This window comes from Meleagris gallopavo, chromosome 14 (genome assembly GCF_905368555.1).
Source record: "Meleagris gallopavo chromosome 14, MGAL_WU_HG_1.1, whole genome shotgun sequence".
Lineage (NCBI taxonomy): Eukaryota > Metazoa > Chordata > Aves > Galliformes > Phasianidae > Meleagris > Meleagris gallopavo.
Genome location: NC_139417.1, coordinates 15520075 through 15543260, shown reverse-complemented (window position 1 = coordinate 15543260; position 23186 = coordinate 15520075). Strand labels below are relative to the sequence as shown.

General features: G+C 39.9%; 1 protein-coding gene across 1 annotated transcript; it reads left to right on the top strand.

The window, feature by feature from the left end:
- Positions 1 to 13906: 13906 nt before the first annotated feature.
- MDFIC2 (MyoD family inhibitor domain containing 2) lies at positions 13907 to 22931 on the top strand. Its single transcript, XM_010718721.3, has 3 exons — positions 13907 to 13971; positions 18616 to 18837; positions 22480 to 22931. Exons 1-3 carry the CDS (start codon positions 13947 to 13949, stop codon positions 22737 to 22739), a joined length of 507 nt encoding a protein of 168 aa, XP_010717023.2. The 5' UTR covers positions 13907 to 13946; the 3' UTR covers positions 22740 to 22931.
- The last annotated feature ends 255 nt before the right edge of the window (positions 22932 to 23186 follow it).

Here is a 23186-nt window from a genome sequence, read left to right as displayed (position 1 = left end):
GATGATCCTTAGGGTCCCTTCCAACACAAACCATTCTACAATTGCAGGCCTCATGTTTTCATATTCATGTCGCACTTTGCTTATGCTATCTAGGATTTCTCTACATTAAGTGGTGTATTTTATCTTTTCCAACAAGCAAGATTTCTGCAGCATAGCGTAACCTACAGGCAGCTCTTTTCATATCTAAATCCAAGGATGTTTGGGGAGGGAAAAAAAGATTATATTTATTCAGAAATTAAATGAGATTAGTAATTTTGAAAGTAACGTACAAATAGCAATCAGCCTCTGCTATGAAGGTCAAAAGAAAAAGGACACATTAGCAATTGAATATCTTCTGTCTCTTTAAAGTTTTAATACCTTGTACCTGTTAATAATAGGAAATATCCTTCTTCAAGAGTAGCATTTTCAAAAATTGGTGGGATCCTTTTGCTAATTCTAATCTTCTTTTAATAAAATAATTTGCTAAAAAGGATTATTAAAAAGCATGAAAATGGAAGGCCAATAGAAATGTACAGCCTATACAATAAATAGTTAATGTATTTTCTAAATGAATGATTTAAAATAGCTATTAAAGTAAAGAGAATGAGCTTATGTTTCTAGTAATGACTTCTCTGCCTCAGAATGAAATCTGTAAATCCCTGATTGCAATTTCACATCCCAAAAGAACAAGCAGTCCTGGGACTGATGCTTATTGCCTTCATCATTAACACTAGCATACTACATGGGACTTTTATATCACTAGTTTGAATATTCTGCCTTATACTTATGTATGCTTTTTATTTTAAATCTCATACAGTTATTTTCTGTCACAAAAATAAAGCCCTCCTTCAACAAGCCTTTTTTGTATGTACATGCATACATGTATACACCGACATTCAGTATAAGTACAATTTTATTCATAAGAGTGCATAATGATTCAGGCTGTGATTGTTAATAAAAATGCATTTCTAACCATCAAATTTGAGTCTATTATTCTAAGTTAATTGCATTTGCCCTAAAGAGACTTGCGACTGGCTGTCAGCCTATTTGTGTCAGTTCCATTTTATTCATCAGTCAATCTTGTCTCCTCTTTTTTCACATCCCATATATTGATCAAATAGATTTGTTAGCATGCCTCTGCAGCTTTAAAAAAAAGTTTTTGTTATTCGTCAGGTTTATTTGATTACTGTATTAGTTTGTCTGTTATCTTAATTGTTATTTCAATAGAAAATAAATGCCCTTTGATAGTCCCACAAGATTCCCATTAAATATAATCCATACAACAAGTTAGTGGATGGAGTGAATGTGGTAAGAAAATAAACACATTAAACCCATTTTAGAAGGTGGCATTAATCTGCAGCTGTACCACACTTGATCCAAAAGACAGGAATAGAAATAACTACAGTGTGAAACAATTTTGATAAACATCAGTGCCGTATCGTTGCATATTATGCTACGTATAAAATACTTTAAGAAAAAGACATGTGAGGTAAAATAAACTGAGGTCATATCTGGAAGAGTGGCTTTTGTGGTTAAGTGTGAAATGGAACAATGTTATATATGACTTCAGACTCCAGAATTTGGGTTGGGAAAGCTGTAAGCAAATGCAGGTGGAAACCGTTATACGGGGAACGTTTTTGACTGGGAGAAATAGCAGCTTTATAGGAAAATATTTAATGGAGTGAAAGAAGGAAGCAGCCTCACACAGCTAAAAAATAAATCAAAACAGCCCTTAGCACACACTGATCAGTGATAACTTTGGTAGTGCCTTCCCAAACACTTCCTGTGGCCTTCTCCAAGAGGAAGGTGATGCAGCTGTTTTGGTATGAGCTGCCTCTGGTACCTTCACTATCAGCAAAACATAACACAGCCCTGGCTCCCTGCTTAGCACCGAGTCTCCAGCTGGTATGTAAGCTTACATAGTGTCTGAAATAAGCACTGTGTTAAGATCAGCAATAACAAGAGCTTAATGTTTCATTGAAAAAAGGTTCAAGAGTCCACGTGTGTTAAGACAGTTGCTCAAGGTGTAGAAATGCTGTTTCCATAAGAAAAAAAAATTGAGGAAGCAGTCTTCTGCTTTGCCTACAATCTTAAAGAAGGCTGACAAAGCCTACAGCTTTCTGAATGTGAAATTAACCAAATTTTCCAACCGTTTCATAAAAAGCTGAAGAAATTCCTTTATTTCTTCAAACGGGATTAATCTTTTCATTATCTGACTTCAGTAACCTATAAATTTAGTTTCCAGCCTGAGTGATTATTTTTACTGTTATTATTTATAGCCAACCACTGCGGGGTAGAAGGGCGAGGAGCATGGACTAAACATTTCTTCCAAGGAGCAACTCATTCCTGGCTTAAACTCTCCTGTCAAGTGGGGCTGCCATGCCAGCAGGACACTCATCTCTCCCTCTGATTATTGCAGGAGTTTAGGGCAGACAGCAGCTGCTGCTACGAACACCACCCCAAAGGAGACCAACCCTATTATAGCAGGAGCGGTTTTAATGCCCGTGCCTAGCTGCAGACACTCAAAATGCCCAACTCTGAGATGATTATTTTTCATCTGGAACGTTTTTTTAACAGTATTTCATAGCAAACAACCATGCTAAAGCTTCAGATGGCCGAAAATAACGCTCACATTTGCAATTGTCACAGACTGGTTAGCAATACTGCGCGATTCAGGAGTGCACAGCATGATGATAGTTTCAAGCCAAACTGTTGTGACCAGCTAGTATGGCATATAAACAGGAACAGAGAAGAATACAGCCTCAACGTTTGAGACAACAAAGAAAGAGTGAAATGATTGCTACATAAAAGATATTTCAAAGACCTCCCAGAAAAGCAAGCATAAAAATCCCCAATAAAAAGGCTCAGCAAGAGAACTGTCACACCCCCTAATCCTCAGCAGACTTTAACAAGATGTTTGCATGAGCCAGAGATTGTCTCCTTCCCCAGAAGACAAAAGACACAGAAAACAATACTGTCTAGCATAGGATTAGGAGGCAAGAGATAGATAAAAAGGATTCCTTAACCTCACAATTAGAAACCCCAAATCTCCAGCCAAAAGGATAATCAGAAACACACTGCAAACCTGTGTCACAATAATTGCTGCAACTATTTTTACTCTTTGAAAGTTCATATATTTTCTGATTTTTATTATTTATTGCCACCCCAAGAAACGTTTTGACGGCCACTTAACTACAAGACAACTGCTGCTGACAAACCACAATTCAGCACACATGGCAATAACCTTTTATTCCCCATTCCTTGAATTTCCATCACCACCAACCAGGCAAAAATTAGATTATCGATGCTCATAGCAGCTATCCAGTAAACGTTTAATTAAAAGCAAAATTACATGCACTGCACTGGCCTTCTAACAAATGGTTGTCTTACTGTGCCCTAAACTAGAAGCGCACGCAGGATCCTCGTAGCATAAGCATTTACTCTGGTTGAAAAGGAAACAACTTGGTTGTTATAATGAGCATCTTTAGCTTTATTTGGTATGAGGAATGCCTTTCAACAGAAGGCAGAGTACTGGCAAGTGTAGAAAACAGACTTGGAGGAGGAGGAATCCTGCAGTCTGGAAAGAAACTAGAGTCTGCAAAATTTGACCCTCATGCAGTAGTTAAATGGTGACCATAAACTGTAATGGCCACAGAAGTTAACTGCGTAAAAGTTTAAGACTCTTTCTGAAGCTGAACAAGGCAACCACAAGACATCGGCAACCACATTTACAGGGCATATATTAACTCACAGCCATTACTTCAGTGCCAAAACAATCGTATATGATTAAGAAGTGTACATGTTCCCACTTCATAGGAGATGATTTGAGGCATGCAGGAATTCAGTGCTTTGTTCAAGCACTTGGTGAGGGACAGTTAGGATTTAAGCAGTCACCATCTCCAGTGGGCAGCTGATATTGCTGAAATTTTACAGTCTTCCTGGTGTTCTCAAGAAAAGAAAGGTACAGCACATTTGCAAACTGTCACTTTGTACTCTTGTAATTTTGTCTGTCTATGGGATCTTAAATTTCTTGCCTTAATTTGGCTAGAGGGCTGTGCCCAGTGGGTAGTGGTTAATGGAGTTAAGTCCAGCTGGCGACCTGTTACAAGTGGTGTCCCCCAAGAGCTGGTACTGGGACCCATCTTATTTAATATATTTATTGACAACCTAGATGAGGGGATTGAGTGCATCCTAAGTAAGTTTTCAGATGACACCAAGCTGGGAGGTGGTGTGGATCTGCCTGAGGGTAGGGAGGCCCTACAGAGGGATCTAGATAAGCTGGATTGCTGGGCTGAGATGAATGAGATGAGGTTCAACAAGGCCAAGTGTTGGGCGCTGCACTTTGGCTACAATAACCCCAAGCAGTGTTATAGGCTTGGGGATGAGTGGCTAGATGATTGTGAAGAAGAAAGAGACCTGAGGGGTGTTGGTTGATGCTTGGCTGAACATGAGCCGACAGTGTACCCAGGTGGCAAAGAGGGCCAACGGCATCCTGGCCTGCATTAGAAATAGTGTGGCCAGCAGGAGCAGGGAGGTGATCATCCCCTTCTACTCAGCACTGGTGAGGCTGCACCTTGAGTACTGTGTTCAGTTTTGGGCCCCTCACTACAGGAAAGTCGTTGAGGCCCTGGAACGTGTCCAGAGGAGGACAACAAAACTGGTGAGGGGTCTGGAGCACAAGTCTTATGAAGAGCGTTGAGTGAGCTGAGATTGTTTAGTCTGGAGAAGAGGAGGCTCAGGGGAGACCTCATTGCACTCTACAACTTCCTGAAGGGAGGGTGGGGTGAAGAAGGGTTTGGCCTCTTCTCCCAGGCAATGGACAGGACCCGGGGAAATGGCTGCAAGTTGCATCAGAGGAGGTTTAGGTTAGACACGAGGAAAAACTTTTTCTCTCAGAGTGGTTCAGGCACTGGAATGGCTGCCCAGAGAGGTGGCGGAGTCACCATCCCTGGAAGTGTTCAAGAGGTATCTGGATGAGGAGCTGCGAGATATGGTTTAGTAGCTTGTGGTAGCAGTGGTAATGGGAAGACGGTTGGACTACATGATCTTATAGGTCGTTTCCAACTTCGTGATTCTATGATTCTAATTTCCATGGTCCTGTTCCATGCAAGCTATACATCACAAAATAGAGCTGCCACAAATTCTGGAGGAGATGAAAGTAAGCTACTTGAAAGCACGTAGAGCTTGGCAGGGATGCCACCTTACCCATTGCCATTTGTTACCGAAACATGCAAACACATCACACTTCGTAGAAGAGTCATGAAATGAACGCATGGAAAAGGCATGAATTTCCAATTATTTTAGGAATTTCAGAGCATACAAAGCTTAGTTTGCACAGAATTCTTAGAAGAAAAACAAGTAACATCACTTACAAACTTCCAAGTAAAATTTCTGGACCACGGACTATGCAAAAGCAACTAATCATATACATCCCCAAGACAGGTAGTACCAGCATACAAAGCAAAGCAACACAGAATGCCAATCAGTGCAGGGAGGAACAAAGGGTAGTAGCATGGTTTGTGCGGTGGCATGAGTAAATTAACTTCCTCAGCAACAGAGCATCCCAGGGACTCAAGGTCTTGCCTGTGGGATAGTGTAAGTGACCCACAGGCACACGTCCCCATGCCATCAGGATCTTCATTGCTGTCCTGCAGAGAAGCCAACTATGCTCACATTAGGAGCCTGGGAACAGGGCTGTAGCACTCTGCCTGTTGTCTCAAAATCATTTCCAGCTCAAGTTCTCCTTGTTTTACAAGCAAGCTTCTGGTTGCCACTACTACAAACTCTACTTGGGATTTACAAGTTAGGTTAGGTTTTTTCTTAGTTCACGCATACAGCTCCAGATCTACCAAATAAATAAAGATCTGAAATTTTTATGAGTGACACCTGCACAGCACAAAACCCCACATACTATAGTGCAGCAATGCCACCCAAGTATACAGTTCTTCCCTCCAAGCAGAGGAGAAATGTGTATTGCTCGAGACACCATTACATTTCTGCTTTGTCATCATCACTGATTTTATACTCAGATACTACAGTGATGAAAGACAGTGCAAAGCCTTAATACAGCTAAAAACCTGGGAAACTTTGTCTTATTGAAGCAGAAAAATAAAGATAGGTGATCTGAATTTGAACCCCCCCAGCATATCACAAAATCTCAGCTTAGAAAATATAAGGGCATGAATAAGAGATGTTTAAATAATGACTTACTCTTCTTGCTTCAAGAACTGAAAGTCCAGTATTTATATACTTACCATTGATAGGAGAAGGATTGTGATGATGCACACAGCGATGAGGCCTATATTCAGGTTCATTACCAGCATTTTCCTCGGTTGCAATTATTTTAATGACGACTTTTGCCTAATTAAGATTTTCATGATTTGGTGTAGGAAGCAGATACAACACCTGATATAGCATGTCCTGAAGCTAAGCACTTCCAATCAGCTTTAACAACATTAGCTTGGTCCCTTACACAGCAAGGCAGAGCCATTTCCCTGATCAGATGAAAACAGCTCAGACATCAGCCAACAAAAAGACATAGCCAAGACCATAAGTTTTACTCACTCAGATTCACGGATGCACCAACAAGCTGAGGTCCTCGGGGAGTTGCTGCTCCTCTGCTGTGTTGTGCTGGCTGTATGGAAACTGATTGCATCCCCTGGGGAAACATTACATCTCAGTCTGAAAGGCCAGAGGAAGCTGGGCCCTCAAGAGCAGAGTTATCTCCTAGTTTCTATCAAGAGAACTTTGTTTCCTTTCTTGTGAAGTCAATCAGGAGACAAAACCTCCAAGGCCAGCAGCCTGACTTCTATCTTTCCTCCAGTAATAATGCAGCTTTATGAAACACCAATGTTTACATGGGGTAACAACCCCACCTCACCAGCTGAGGAGTTTTCCTGCTCAGTGAAGTCTTCCTTTCCATTCTTGTTTTCCAGAACTGGACAAACCCATCCTCCAGCCCCATGGAGACTCAGGTAAGATCCCCACATCCTCAGCTCCTTCTCCTCAAGATACCATATAAATATAACTACTGAAATGACCCCTTTCTTGAAAGAAGAGAGGATGAGATATTCTAACTCCTTGGGGAATATGAGCAAAGTGTTTCTTATTAATATTGACTCATCATGTTTCAGTTTATCTTTTACAGAAAGAATATTTTTGTTTTACTACAACTTAGTGAAATATTTCAAGCCTTAGTCCAAAATAACAGAATAAAGAAAGAATTGCTGTGCAGTTAAGTTAGCCTATGTGCTCAAGAATACAAGGAATTTTCTTCTGAAAACTGAGCAAGGACCTCAAAGAACCAGCATATAAGCCAAATCTGCTTGTTTTAATTTGCTACACTTCAGACAAAACACAGAAACAATGAGTTCCTAAAAGCTGCTGTCACACACCTTACCTGAAGAATAGCCACAACCTTACTGTGCCTTCATCCTACCTGTATTTATCTGCGGAGGAAGCAGTAACAGCCATGGCCTCCTCCCTTCCTTCCCAGCTGACAGCATTTTTCTGATTGAGGGAGTGTAACCCTTCACAGCCACCTCAAAACCTTCAGAGCAAGGGAAGATCAGTCAATTTAACCCCCTTCCTCCACAGCCACAGCAGGTTTTGAATGTCTGTCTGCTGTCTTCTGCTGATGACCTTTGATTGTAGAGTCCCAGTCAGAGCCAACCCAAGCTTTTCAGATTTTGGAAGCAGCCCTCAACAGTCTTTTCTCTCACTGTGAATTGGGGTGTTGCTAATTAGAGGATGAACACACTGGGCTGGGCCCTACTAGTAACAGTGGACTGGCTATATTAAAGTCCATGTCATCCAAAAATGTTCCATAAGCATCTTGCCCCCATAAAGGTAATTCTTAACACAGAGTCTAAGACCCTGCTGATGCAAGCCAACAGCCTACCACTATTTGTATTGCACACCCACATGATGCAAAGTTTCTCTGGTAGTTAAAGGATACTTCTGGGGTTTGGTGGGCAAGGTCAAGCCAATGTTAGTCTGCTCTAATAAAACATGAGAAGGTAAATCATTCTGTGCAACTCAGAAGTCACTCAGATGGTACTTTTGGCGTTTCCCCCCCCCATGCTTTTGTTCTGTCAGACTGAAGAGAACAGCTCGTGTGATGTAATTTAGAATGGAGCTTTTTTAAAGCTTTCACTCAGGAAAAGCTTCAGGAGCTCTGGGGGTATAGCTTAGCTCTCAGAAACAGAAAGAAAGCAAGTTTGCATTGACAGCTTGATCCCAGAGAGAGGTGGCTGCCTGCTTGTCTAACAGGTCCTCTGGGTCTGGATGAGGCAGAGACAGAGGAGCAGTCATATTAAGTGAACGTGCGCTGCCAATGTTAAAGGAACAATTACCATTATTCTGCATAGTTCACTGTTTGCTACTGCGATTTCCTTCAATAAAACCTCTTTTCACTTGCCAATTGGAGCTTGTCATGTAACAATATTTCTTATGCACAATACACATACTAAAATGCCCCTGTGTTTTTAATACATTTATAGTTGTTAACAATAGTGGTATAGTGACAGAAAAAATGTACTTGCTTTGAATACAGAATGGACTGAAAAAAAGAACAAACCAGAGACCCTCTTCTTAAGGATTAATGGGGTTAAGTTTTGCCTAAACCGAATGTTAAAGCAGTGACACCATTTCATTCACAGCCAGGACCTAGGCTGTGACCTCCTTGCTTTTAAGGGAGGTCCACCTGAGCCTTCCTGAAACTTTTGACTTGAGGAAGTGTTGAGGAGAGGAGAGGGATGAGCTCCTCCAATGGGTCTTCTCATCTATCCTTGTGTCTGTGCAGCCCCACAAGGTTGCTGCTCCTGGGGCTTTGGCAAGCTCTGTGCCCAGTGCCCAACCAGCCCCCAACCCCTGTGCACGGCCCATGTCAGGCACCAGGAAAGCTCTTTGGGAGTGCAGTTCCATGGGATACAGGACAGACAGTCGGTGTTAGGGAGATTTCAGGAAATGTGCAGCTCTCCACTGAAAGCCTGTATGTACAATGAAGACTTTGTGCTTATACTACACATGCCAATGCTACAAAGCCAGGCAGAAACAACCATAGTGAAGGTGCCGTGGTGAGAAGAATTTAAGTGTTTGCTGGTGACCGGGCTGAACCTAATATTTCATGTGCTCAAATGATCAAGCAGCTGTTTGGAAACATTAGGAGCACAGTTACGAAGGCAACTTTGTTCTGCCATAAGATTCATCATTTCTAACACTGTTTTGTTCCAAACGTTTTTGTATAAACAGGGAGGGACATCTTGAGTTTCATTGCTCTCTCCTACAGTATCCAGGAGTAGTGAGCAGTAGGCTGCATTTTTCAGTATACTTTAAGAAATCATGCTAGTTTGATGGTCTTTTCCCCCACCAAATTCAAGTGCTGACAGCCTCAGAGTTCCTCTGGCATTAATGCTGCGCGATGATATCTTTGTGACCATAACTGCCAAAGACCATGGGATGCAAAAGGAAGACTGTGTGACAAGCTCATAAATTCTGACTGTAGCTGCTCTAAAATTTCAACTTCTCAACAGATAGAGCTTACCAGATATGAAGCCTTTCCAAATTTAATGACAGAGAAAAAATACTGAAAAAAAATCACCTTCGTAATAAATTCAGTAGCAGTTCATCTATAAATTTCTCAAACTAAACAGTAAACAATTGCACAGGCATGTCCATGTCCATTAGTGAGACCTACCTTTAGTTACTGTGCCAACACATTAAACAAACCCCTGCCCACTTCTTGGCTCTCCGTTCTGGTTGGGTTTGGTTTTTGAAACTTGATCATATTGGCAGACAGTCTTAACTTCACCAATGGGGAGAGCAGTTAACCCTGAGAGGAAGGAAGGAAGGCTGAATTAATGCAGCAGTGCTGCTGAGACAAGGATATAACAATAATAAGGTTTGTTTTTTCTTTCATTTGAAAAATAACATGATCAGTTCAGATAAGATAATGAATCAGAATCACCAGCTTCATGCTGAAAGTGAGGAATAAGGAGAATTTAGGAGTTCTGAGTTATCTATAAAGCAGGAAGAAAACAAAAGAGGATGTGGAAAGACTTTGCTTCTCTTTACTACAACTTTCCAGGGCTGTTTTATGGGATAGAACTGTTACATGACCCAAAAGTCCAATCTAGGGCTTAAAATCAGCGTCAGCAATTGCTGCTCCTTCAAAGCATGAAGGTGTACACCATGAGGTCCTGCTGCCTTCTGCACTAGCTTCTCTTACTGTCATGGATAAATTTCACACTGTCACAGCAACTAGGACACGAATAGAGATGTGACAAAGAACTTGGTAGGAAAGGAGACAGGGCCTGAGGCAGAACGTGGAAGATCTAACCTGGAAACAAACCCTGGGGGCTCTGGCACATCTATCCTGAAGGATGCACAGCCATGTCCTGCACCTGAGCCCACTGATTTCTGTGACCTGTTGACCAGCTGAAGTTACTTCTCTGCTGCAGTTTCATATTTAATCCCAAAGCTCTGAAGTTGCTGTGAACACCCAGTGATTTATCTGGGGTGCATCAGCTGAGGCCCCAAAGACCTGGTGCTGAGCTCTGGCAGTGCATGGCTCTGGGTGCGCACCTGCAAACCATCCTGGGAACATGCCACAAAAGCAGTTGTGAATTTTGCTATTGTGCTCCTTGGGAGCATGAATTATGCCTGGTGTCTAATGCAGATGATGATGTCTGATGCAATAGGCCCTTTTGAATTAGTGCATAAAAACCTTTTATAAAGTGTTTGGTCTCCCGTTTTTTCAAAGTCCATTGCAACTGTAAAGTATAAGTGAACAACATAAAATTCACACTGATCCTTTCAATTCTTTTTTAAGCATCCTTAAATCCAGCTACTTTTTTTTTTTTTTTTTTTTTCCTGGCTGTACGTCCTTACTTTTTATAGTTAAAAGTAATTTTAAAGCAAAAAAGAACATAAACAATATACACTGACTCTTGACACTCCATTGCTTTTTTAAACTAGAATAATAAAAATTTGCAAATGAACAAAAGAGTGGGAGGAAGATATCTGATTTACAATGTTTTTGAGATAAAGAACACTATAAAAAAAGATCAATGTGAATAATAAAGCATTGTTAACTGAGTCATGACATTTCTATTCTCAGTGAAGATTTGAACAGTAGAGCTCTGCAAATGAGCACCTTGTGCCATTTTCAAAGTGGGAGGAAGACATATAATTATAATTTTTAAAGTGAAGAGAATTTTAAAAAAATCTCTGTTAAAAAGTTTATTGAAAAACATATCGACATATCAGTATGACACAAATTACTTTAATTTTATTAAACTAGGAGAGGGGAAAACCTCTTTTTGAAGACTGGCTGCAGAAAGCATTCCTTGAAAAGAATTTTCTTTATTAAAAACTCTTTTCCTAAGATGAAACAGCACTGAATGTCAGCACTACCGTATATTTATTCTGTAACTCTTCCAGCAGCTGAGATCTATAAAAGAAACATATTTTCAAAACAGTTTTAACCTCCATTGTCTTGATCGTTCGTATTAACGTTTTTCATGTCACCTATTGAAATCCCTTAAAGGAACCTTTTATTCAGTCAAAATTAATGAAGCTGTTTTCTTAAACAGCCTCCAGAAAGTAAAAAGGATGTAACGTTATGCGTTTTATTTGACATATGTTCTCTGCCATTTCACTTATTTGTGTGACGAGAGCAAAACATCATATATGTGTTATCAATTCTGCAGAAAAAAAAAAGATTTTGAAAGAGAATAAAACTAATTGTGCTCTTGCTGTGTGTGCAGTTTAAATTCAGAGTAAAAATACAGCATTGATCAGATTACCCCAGTTGAGTCATTTAGTGCCTTAGCATTCCTCAAGTTAGGGCCCAGCTGTGAAATCATAGTTGGGGCCAAACTTTGCTGCTAGGTGTGTGCACATGGCTCCCATTTTCTTCAAAGGGAATGGCACACATGGCCAATATTTAACTTTCACCTCTTCCATTTTTCAGCTAGCAGAGCCAGCACCAATGCAGGCAATTTAATAGAATTAAAAATATAGTCAAGATTTCCAGGACTTAGTAGTGATTTGGGCTATATAATTCAATACACCTCAAAGCGCAGATGCTGAGCATATTCTAAAAATCAGGCCATCTCAAATGTCCTATTTTAAGCAAGTAAAATTGTAAATCACTTTGAGCATTTTGGCCATCAGATTCTAACAGCCAACAGGGCGCAGGATACCTCTTCAAAATTCTAAGTTCCAATTTCTGGGTTGGCTGAGATGCCTGGCTGACTTACCACTTCCTATCCCATTTTGGGCACTGTGGTGTTTGCTCTCATTTCACCCCTCTGCCATTACCAGCAGGGCTTGAACACAGCATAGATGCCCACCTGTGGTATTTGCCTCCTCAAGAAAATGTAGGGTACAGTGCAGTGAATCCTTTGGGATGGACCACATGACTTTGAGGTGCAAGTTCCTCAGAGGTACATAAGTATGCATCCCAAAGCAACTTCTAGATGCCCCAAGGTATATGCAGATCTTCATTTCAGCTCAAGGTCAGGTGGAAAATTTTCCTACCATCCTTCCTGACTCTTCCCTTCGTTTTCCCCCAACTCCATCTGTTCCTCACCCATCTCCTTCCCTCCACACTCGCCTCCCTTTTCTTCCTGTGTCCATCTGTTCCCTCCTTCCTCAGTACGAGCTGGGGAAGGGAATTCAGTCATTCACTGAACAGATTTCAAAATGAACACCCTCCCTTTCCCGTTCTAACTTCATTCATCATGGTAAAAATTATAATGAATAGAAATGTTGAAGGTGAAAATTTATTAGGGATTGTGTTGCTTTCTTATATCAAAAGCAGTTAAAGCTACATATAAACATTGGCTTCATTCATTTTTTTAATATATGGTATAATTAGTGAGAAATATTAGTGGAAGTGCTTGGTATGCAGTCCATCAACACATGCCTGTCAGAGTTTAGGATCTGGGCCAAAATTTTTTGCTAGTCCTCTGATAGATTTATAATAAGCCTATAGAAGGTTTTACAGTCAGCTGGGTCACTAATTCATAAAGTTAAAATGTATGCAATGAGGTCAAAAATTCACTATTGATAAAATGCCCCCTCCAGAGATTGCACCATTAACTTTGTTACTGCAACGGCAAAAAATAAAAATAAAAAAAGAAAAGTAAACCCAGAGCTTCTGTGAATTACCAGTCCATCATCATAAATCAGAAGAGAAGAACTTGCACAAGTTCATGATGTCATACAAATATTTATAGCCTTGTGTACTATTTCCTGTTGCCCTATTATAAAAATAAAGTCTCTAGATCCCTTGTATCCTCAAGCCTGAGCTCAGCAAAATGCAATGAGCATGAGACCATGAGTGCACCTATGATAGACTAGTCAGGATCTGCCCGGGCTTATTGTAGGGGCAAGCCCCCATCACACTTTGTCTCTGACTCTGAGTGAAGAAGGAAGGGAGACTGAATACTCCAAGCACTGCATGGGAAATGGATGGGCAAGTGCAAGAGAGGTGGAGGAGCTCAGCACTCACATGAGGACCTTGGGCATCTTGTTCACCAGGAAGGCTAAGCTATGGAGGCTGGGCCTTGAGAATGTCTTCCTTCCTCCTCCTTCACTGGCCTTTCAGGAACCTCATCTAAGGTCTCTAGGGTACTTGGGAATGGATGATGGCCTCCAGCTCATTACAGATATCCCATTCCCAACACTTTCTGTAACAAATCAAAGAACTATTGTGTCTGTGTTGATCCCTTTGTCCTGACCCCTCAGATAAAACTTTCTTTCTCAAGGAATTTCTCTCTAACCCAAGTCGTTCTGTGTCTCTATGAAGGAAGCATGCTTGACTCCCCTAAATGACTGGTGGTTGGAGAAATTTCTGTGCTGAGCCACATCTATTTACAGTATTTCTCTGTAATGTTGTGTTGTTTTTCCACCAAGACAGCTGCACCAGCTCCCTGCCTCTCCCAGTTCTCCATGAGGTGATGCTGAGCAGTGAGGATCACCCAGGTAAGCTGGCAGCCCCATGCATGTGTCACATCACACCATGCAGCTGCACATCTGGCCTCCCCTCACATTGCTGCAAAAAATTATTTAAAGAAAAAATGGTGTCCTTCAGACAGGTGACCAAAGGTTTTTTTCTTTCTTCCTTTTCTCTCTCTCTTTTCTGGAGTTTGGGTTTCATTTTCCTGTGAGTCTTTTCAAACCAACTGAGTTCAGTTCAAGTCTTTAAACTTACAAGTTATCCTCCATCAGGTCTGATGTAGCTCTGCTGGCTCCAGCTCAGGACTGAATGGACATGGCACTCAGCTCCTCGAGTGATGATTACGTTCTGTATTAAATAGACAGGCAGTGACAGCAGTGCATAGGATAGGGAATGGCAGGGAGATCAACCAGGCATTCCTTCAGTATTTCTTCTGCACTGATATACGAAGATGCCTCACGGTGAAATTAAGAAGTTACACATCCTAAACTGCCAGAGTTTCCCACAGAATTCACTGTTAACCCTTGGGACTCCTTGCCCCAGGAGCACAAAGCTGGGGCTGCAACCAGGGTGGATTGGGAACAAATACCATTGATGAGCAGAGCCACACACCCACTTGTCCCTGGCTGTAAGATGTACATGAGCTCTGCAGCATTGCCCGTATTGCTTCAACCCCTGTCCAGCAGAACACAGCCATCTCATTCCCACAGTTCTTCGCCAAAAGAAAAGCAGACTTAAAGCCCTTATATGCCATTGTATAAAAACTAATTTCTAAAGTGTGTTAGGAAATTCTACCTCCTGTTCTCCAGGGCTGCAAGACCCTGGTTTGTGCCTGAGCCAATGAAGAGAAATAGGGGTCAGACGACCTGCTGTAAATACCAGTCTCAAACAGCACCGCCGCTCCTTGCTATTAACGAGAGGGATCTGTGGCTGGCATCAGTGGGAAGCAGGTGATTTACTTTGTGCTTTCATGAATTCAGACGCTGTAGTCAGCGGCCTGAATCACCCAGCTTAATAAACGTCTCAATACTCACATTAAATTTCTACTATTTGTCTTTAATACAAACATGGATAAGCAATCCCAGTTCCCTGCTATAACAGTCCAAGCAGGCCCCAGCTTCCCTGGATAAAGAATAAATTGGCAACTTCTGGATACTCTTTAAAAGTGGTACATTAAGGGAATTTGCCCCTAACTACCTCTAACAGTCTAACCAACACAAAATAGCTTGAGCTCTTTTTTATCACAATGCACCTATTTCTCCCTTCTAATCCAGTTCAGTGGGTGATTTCTACCTGTTAAAAATGGGCATCTGCAGACATGTGGAACTGTGGACACAGGCTTTTAGAAGACAGTAACGAAGTTTCACCTCATGCCCATCTCCAATTGCAATTTTTTTTTATGTTCTCATTTAAAAGCACTCATAAATAATACCAGCTGTACATAATATATATATTTTAAATCCTGTTTGGCTCTGCTTATTTGTTCTCATCTCTCAGCCTATTACTGCTCTGTGCAGAAACAAACTATAAAAAAAGGAAGAAAAAAAAAAAAGCTAACCACTTTTTTATGCTGGCCTAGCATAATCTTTATTTCTTTAAACACTTTGTGCAAACATTAAATTGATAAAAGACATAATGTAGAAGGACCCACAGCTGAACTGAAGGTAATTGCATAAAAATGAAATGGAGACCTATAATTGTACACTGCTTTAGCCTCCATCGCACTGTTTTCTGGAAGCACGGATCTCGCTTGTCATAGCAACTTGCTTGTTACGGTGATTGCATGAAGACTTGATCTAGCTGTACAAGACAAGTATAACGTTACTTGAAGGGAGCTTTTCAAACTAAGAGTCTGACACTAAAATGTACTGTATTTTCAAAGATGTAGTGTGCTTTAACAAACAGAAGAGTCCTTGAATGACAGCTTTTGTTACCCTTTTGTTTGATGGTGCTGTATTGAAAAATTCAGGTTATGTCTATGCCTTTCTATTTCTGGTTTTGATTTCTCTTCAACAGCACTTCAAGAATAAAAATTAACTTGAAGCATGAATAGTAGAAGTCGGTGGATACAGTAAATGTTAGTCTGGCATTTACTGATTACTTCCGTCTGATTTTTTTCAGTCCCGTTTGTTGAATGCTCAAATGCATTCCATGGGCCATTGTGTTGTGGCAAAATAGGGAAACTGAACAGATGTATTGCAATTTAAAATATATCCAACTTAGACATTAGGGCTAATTTTGAAAGAGGGAAATGATATAAAATGTCATTCTTGCATAGACCTTTCAATCTGACCTACATGTATTCAACTGCTCAGCCCATGTTCAGCTCTCAGCCTGGACGAATAAGATCCATTTGTAAGACTGGCACCTGAATACCAGGTGGGGCACGTGCTTTTTTGGACCCACAAATCAATTATTATCCAATAATAGCAATGCATGACCAAGAGGACATTGCTTCCTCCAGATCTCTACTACTTCCATTAACATCGCCTTTCTAGAAGATGGAATATTATTGGAAGAAAGCACAGGGGAAATTGTGATATGTCATTGATTTATAAACACTGGAAAATAGTAGTTACTGTACGTATAAGTACACCCAAATTGCATGAATTTTCACATTTTGGATTCAAGAGGTTAATCAAAAAGTAGGAGAGGAAAAAAACTATAGTTATTGCTCTGGAAAAAAGCTATCAACAAATTATTATAGTCAAAAAACCACAGACATATTTGTCCAGGACTCTCGTTTCCTTCAATCAAGTGTGCAACCTACAGGCTTTGCACTGCTGCATCACACCCTGAGGGGCTGCTGCCTCTTCTGCCCTTCTCAAGTCTCACCTGTGGCTTTCTGTCATCGTAACACTCACAAATCCTGACAGCTGTAGGTTTCCAAGCCCCATCTCTGTGCCACTACTGCCTTACTGCCTCCTTCCTTCCATTTTTCTCTATCCTACCAGTCACTCCTTGCCTAAGGCCAACCTATAGACTCTCTGGGACAGGGAAACCCCGTTCCTTTATAGCAGACCTTGTCTTTACTACAAGTTCACAATCTAGAAAAAAAATACCTGCCAACAAACATTTTATTACCATGATTTAAAATAAAAATGAATATTCTAACTTAACATTTCCTCTTATCCTCTTCCATGCTATTACTCTGATAAGTCCTGCCCATCTTTCTCACTCTTAGAAACACCACTGCGTGAAGATGACAGTGGGACGAAATCTGACTATGGGTAAAATCTTATATGAAATTCTCACTCATTCCATAAGTAAGTGGACAAAACAGAGAGGACTTGGGGTCTATCTTCTCCATCACCCTGTAGTAGAAAACAGCTTCTAGAAAGGTCTTCACCTTTTCTTCTCCAGGATGAACAAATCCAGCTCCTTCTGCCTCTCACATCAGGCACACCTCACCACTTTGCTGAGTTCCATGAGACTCTCTCCAGAGACAGTTATACCTCAAACCTTTGCTTCCTCCTAATTCAAGCCCAATGGTCACAATTTTTTTATCCACTCATCTTCCAGTCCACTCATCCTGCCCAAATTTCCTTTTTTCTGCCACAAGTATAATTGTAGGAGCTCAACTGCAAGGTTTCACTCTTTATGAATCTTTTCTTGGCTTTTCTTTAATATACAGCAGGCATCAAAGGTACCTGAAAAACAAGAGATAAGCAAGATCTCTGGCTCCTTGCAACAGAAAGCAGACTAACTGCTTTAGAGTATTTATGGATCCTCTTTGAAAGTAACGTTTGCAAAACAGAGGTGTTTGTAAAGATTGATTTTCTGTATATAGCTTAAGATCAACATATTGCAAGATTCAAGCAAGATAAAAAGTGAGGCCGTGCTTGATGTGAGGTGCAGGAGTTAATCAGTGGAAGATAAGAACTAATGAGGTTTTATCATCCCAGCAGTAAAGCAAATGACTGTGTTTCTTGGACTCCTGATCACTTTGGAAAAGAAGTATAACTGTACATCAACCCATGTTTATCTGCTCCTAAGTAGTTCTTCAAGAATACTTGAGCTCAGAACTCTTCTCCCCTAATGGGGACTTAGAGGTAACCTCTGTCTCTGGTTTCTGAGATGACGCTCTGGAACAATGACAGTATGTGAAGTATCCCATCTTCAGGTCAACAATACAAGCATGGATGAAATTATAAAATAACAAAATTTAAAACAAAGATAATCTGATTTTCTTTGCAACTATGAACCTATGAACCATGGTCAGCTGGCACAACTCCATCTGAGTACTACCTACACACACTGTTGGCTGTAAATTTACGGAAACAAGAGCTGGTGTTGGAAAAAAAAAAAATATTGTTTTGCATTCTCTTGCATCACAAACTGAAGTTAGAAGAACATACTCCAAATAGATTTCAGCTGAGGCTACAGTTCTGTTCTCTCTTCTCACCTGATCCCACCCGGTGGAAGGGAGTTATTACTTAGCCTATAAATCCTCTGGGTTTAAGAGAAAACCTCAAGTGAAAGTTTAGAATTGCTTGTTTGATGAATAAACTTTACATATGTAAGGAGGCTGAAATCATCGAGCAGGGTTAGCCCTTAGAAGTAAAGACCTATAGGCTTGGAAATTCTGCATATGTTATTCCCTCAGATCTGTGCCTTAGTATCACAATCAAGTCTTTCTTTTTCCTTTTTTTTTTTCCTAATTCCATCAGAAAACCAGCTTACAAATGAAAAACATACAGATGAAAAGACTGTGAAAGGTATTGTTATGAGTTCTGTCGCAGAATTTAGCATGGCAGACACTTCATCAAAAGAAACCAAAAATGAGAAGAAATTGTCAGAAGCAAGCAGATCATCCATTGCTTCCTTGGAGAAATGCAGAGAATTCACCTACATTGAAGATGATGCATCAGTTCATCAGAGAGACAGTGATGGTATGTTTGGTAAAACAAATTGCATTTCTAAGTAACAAGCACTTCAGAGCACAATGCATATCTAACTTGAAATAAATGCTTACATGCTTAATGGGAAGTTCAAGAACATAGCCAAAAGCAGTAGTAAGTTGCTCTATAACCATTTTCTCATTTGAGTGATGAGACTCTGTAGAAGAGAAACTTAAATTTTCAATGATATTAAAGTCATAGAAGAGAAGCTTACAGCCTACAGAGCTGCTGTGCTCCCCTACATGTAAACACTACACGTTGCTAAAGCATAACCTGCTCTTGGACTATTGATCAGAGCTGTGTCACCTTGTGAGATAAAGGAGCTGATCTTTTTAATTGTATAAGAGCATGGGTTAAGGAGCAGAGTATCTGTGATTTTATTGTTGTTAAAGAAGGAACCAAGAAAGAAGAGAAATGGCTGTGCCCGTAACAGACCATGGGCTATGACTCCTGGTAATGTAAATAGCACGACAGCCCTGATTTTTGTGAATAACCAGTACTTGAGAAGTTATTCCTGGTTATTAGCATAGATGTGAAAAAAGTAGTTATGTGAATCATTTGTAGAGTTTCTAATGTGTGTCTTATGCAATAATGGATAAGTGTTTCATATCAAGCAGCGCTGAGATCTATCATGGATGTGATAAAAATGTCCCTGAATTAAGAACTTCTGAATACAGGTCAACACAATAAACTGCAATGCTGTCATGGAACAACTACCATCTCTGTTGTAACAGTGATCCTGTAACAAAAGTGATGTCTCTGTCACTTCTGTTAGAATGCATTTAATTTCAATGAAGGACAGTCGGTGTTTATTCCGTTTAAGGGACTCATCCTCCAGCGCAGACACTCACTGTTTTCTGAGTTTATTGACTATCAGATCAGCCCCCTCCATCATTACTGGCACACAGGTGTGCACAGATGATGAAAATAGCAGATTTCATAATCCTTAAAAAGCAAAAGGAATTAAGAAAAAAATAATTAAAAGAAAAAAAAAAAAGCCACGCTCAATTAATAATGTTACATGCTGGATGGAAGCCAAGAGAACCAAAGGAAACCAGATTTGTGGTTGTTCACTGTGTACTCTGCTCTCCTTACTCTGACAAGTTACTGCTTACTTCACACACCTAAAAGGCTAAATCCTATTCACTGGTGCATGGGGGATCTCTGAAACCAGAGCAATTGGAGATGTGCTGAGAGAAGAGCAGACCCAAAGCTCAGAGGTCTCACCGTGCTGGCCCTGGTGGCATGAGCAAGCTCTAGTCCAGGTTTGTGCTGAACAGAGGGCAAACTGGCAGCCACCAGACAAGAACAGGAAAAACTAGAGATGAGGCAGGCTGGCTAAATTATTATAAGTTCTTCATTTGTGGTAATTAATCTACTAATGTAGAAAATGAGAGCTGAGGTCATTGTTCTCACTGAGATAAATGCAATAATGTCTTTTTGCAAACAGCAGGGAAAACAGAAGAGAAAACAGGAGATTGCATCTCCTTTTATGCAGTTTGTGGCTAATTTATTTTCAAATATATAAATGAATGCATAGGAATGGATGCTTAATTGCTAATATCTATTATTTATATACATTACCCCACTTAAAACAGGACAAAAAAAGCCTCACACATGCAGATTTTTTGAAATGTGTTACATCCATTATCACAGTTCATGGTGTGTGCTCTGATGGGAATTTAAAAGCATCTTTACTGCACATCACAGACTCTGTGCCGAAACATTACTTTATTATTAAAATCTTGTGCTTTTTGTGTGTTCCTTCTCCTGGATGGAGCCCTAAGGATGGTACCTTTTCTCTGAAGATCACAGAAGCACCAATATGGTGAGCACATCAGGAAAAAAAAAATATATATATATATATTAGAAAACAGATCTCTGGAAGTAAAAAAAAATAAAAAAAAAACACTAAAAGGAAGGATCCTTAATTGATAAATGATTTTGAATATGATCTCTTGTATCTAGGTATAGAAAGGAAATTTCATAAACACATTAAGAAAAATAGTCTTAATTACACCATAGGCTACTGGATAAAATGATTACATTTTCTACACTGTAAATTTCATACAATTAAATGCAGCAGTGTCACCTTATAAAATGTTTCAATTTTATAATTATTTCAGTTCATTTACTTAGAAAAAAATGTAAGCATGAATTTACTCAGTATCACCAAAATCTAGTCATTCTTATTCAACAGAACTGACTTAGAAGTTAGTTGTGCTTGTCTGAACCTAAATAGATCTTGACATATTTAAATAAGTATTAAAATTGATAGCATTGATGATGATATGCTACTTAGAAAGGAGTTCAATCACACGCTATTTTTTCTTGCTACCTGCTATAACTGCCTTTTTTTGTATACATAAAGACACTGGAATGATTTTTAATTTTGTTTTCCATCGAGAAATCTTTCATTAAAAAAAAAAAAAAGAAAGAAAAAAAGGAGCATAATTCTGGAAACTTCCTGGCAGTGAACTTTATGTTACGTGAGATAAAAAAATGCCACAACAGAACCAATGCAGTTGAATGAGTTCACAGTTAGTCATCCCAGGGCAAGAAACGCGGGTGTAACCATATGCTTTCCTGAAAGAACCAATGAAAAGACATTCGTGTTGTTGAAAGCATTTTTCTTTTCCAAAAACAAGAAGGGGGAAAAAATGGAAACGTTTGGTTCTTTGCGATCCAACAGGATTCACACTGTCAGAATCTTGCACCTGCTTGGAGCCCTGCTGCACTCCACCAGCTTCCCCAGATGCCACAGTTGGAACATGGGGTGGTAACCAATTGAGTTGTTTTTTTTTTTTTTTTGAGGGAAGTGAATAGAAAACAGAAAGTCTTTTGTCACAGACAGACATCATCCTTCCTGATATTGTTTTCCAATTTTTTGCCTCATTTTGGAAGTTGACAAGGCTGTAAATGAAAATGGTAAAATTTGGGAGTGAAAGTAGAAGGGCCTTGGGCTGAGAATCCATCACGCAGCCCTCTGCAAATGTGGTTCTCTGTATTTGCTGTTACCCCTTCTCTTTGGCTAGGCCATTTAGCAATCATTAAATAGTTCTATGGAATCAAACCTCTAATAGAAGCCAAACCGTAAGTAGATGAGGAATCTGTAATTGTTTTTTGCCCTGTACTGTGTGTATAGCTCTCATAAGATCATCTCAGTCCTTATCCAGACACCACATCTAATTCATAGGCTAAACTCACCACGTCCCCCACAGAACAACCAGGTACAGTAAGAAACAGACTTGGAGAGTCTGAGGACCTACTCCACTCTCTACAAAAGCTTTGGTGTTTGTGCATTGACTTCCAACAAGGACTGAATCAGAGCACAGCAACAGGCAGCCTAGAAAAGATTTCCTGAAAAAAGATTCAGTACCGAATTACTGAATGTAGGCAAAAAATTACCTTTGAAAGAGTTTTTTGGGGGGAATTCTTTTGTTGATTTTTTTTTTTTAAACAAAGAAATTCTTCAAAGAAATAATTGCAGCAGTCTGATTGTTTTTATCTTTTCATATTTCCATAGTGTCAAATTAAAGGAATTATCTCATTTTTGGATAATCACAGCAGCACAATATTGGGTAATCAAGCATGCCCTTTTTCTCACATCTCCCTGCTTTTCCTTTTTCTTAGATGAATGTGCAACACTTATCCTGGCCTGCTTGTTCTGCCAATTTTGGGACTTTCTTATAATGCTGCCTGATACCTGTGAACACTGGCTGATAGATACCTGTTGTCCATCCAATAGATACTACCAGACCTCCGATGAAGACCACTCCAACAATGACTGCAACTGTGACTGTGACATTGATTGCAGCCTCTTTGAGTCCTGCCACGAGACTGGCGAATGCCTGGAACTTGCCATGGAGATTTCTGAAGTCTGCTATCGCTAATAGGAAAACAATTCACAAAAATTCTGAAAACTGCCAGAAAGGGATTGGACAGAGTACAAGGAGACTTTTTTTAGGAAAAAAAAAAATTATATATATATATATAACAGGAATGTTTTCCAACTGGACTATGCCATCATGCTGCTTTCATCCTGGAGGTCTGTATATCTGTAACATACTGGTTCTATGATAATAAAGGGCAAAAAAAAAAAGATTTCCTCCTTTGCCATAGACAACAACAGAATTCCTAAGTGCCAAGTGTGCTCAATGCGTTACCCGCTGCCAATGCAATGCTTTTATAAACCCCTAATTGCTTTAAACGTGGATTTCCCCCGTTCACAAACACAGGATGAATTAGGACATTCTTTTAGGACTGATATATATTAGTTCATCTCCCTAATGGATTCATACATAAACATGTATTACACATTGTTGGTTATTATTAATAAT

Bases quoted from the DNA above. Each gene is read 5' to 3' on its own strand.
- MDFIC2 (XM_010718721.3), top strand. From the start codon at position 13,947: ATGCTGAGCAGTGAGGATCACCCAG. The intron at 13,972-18,615 runs GTAAGCTGGCAG...TAATTCCATCAG, and splicing joins GAGCAGTGAGGATCACCCAG to AAAACCAGCTTACAAATGAA. The intron at 18,838-22,479 runs GTATGTTTGGTA...CCTTTTTCTTAG, and splicing joins TCATCAGAGAGACAGTGATG to ATGAATGTGCAACACTTATC.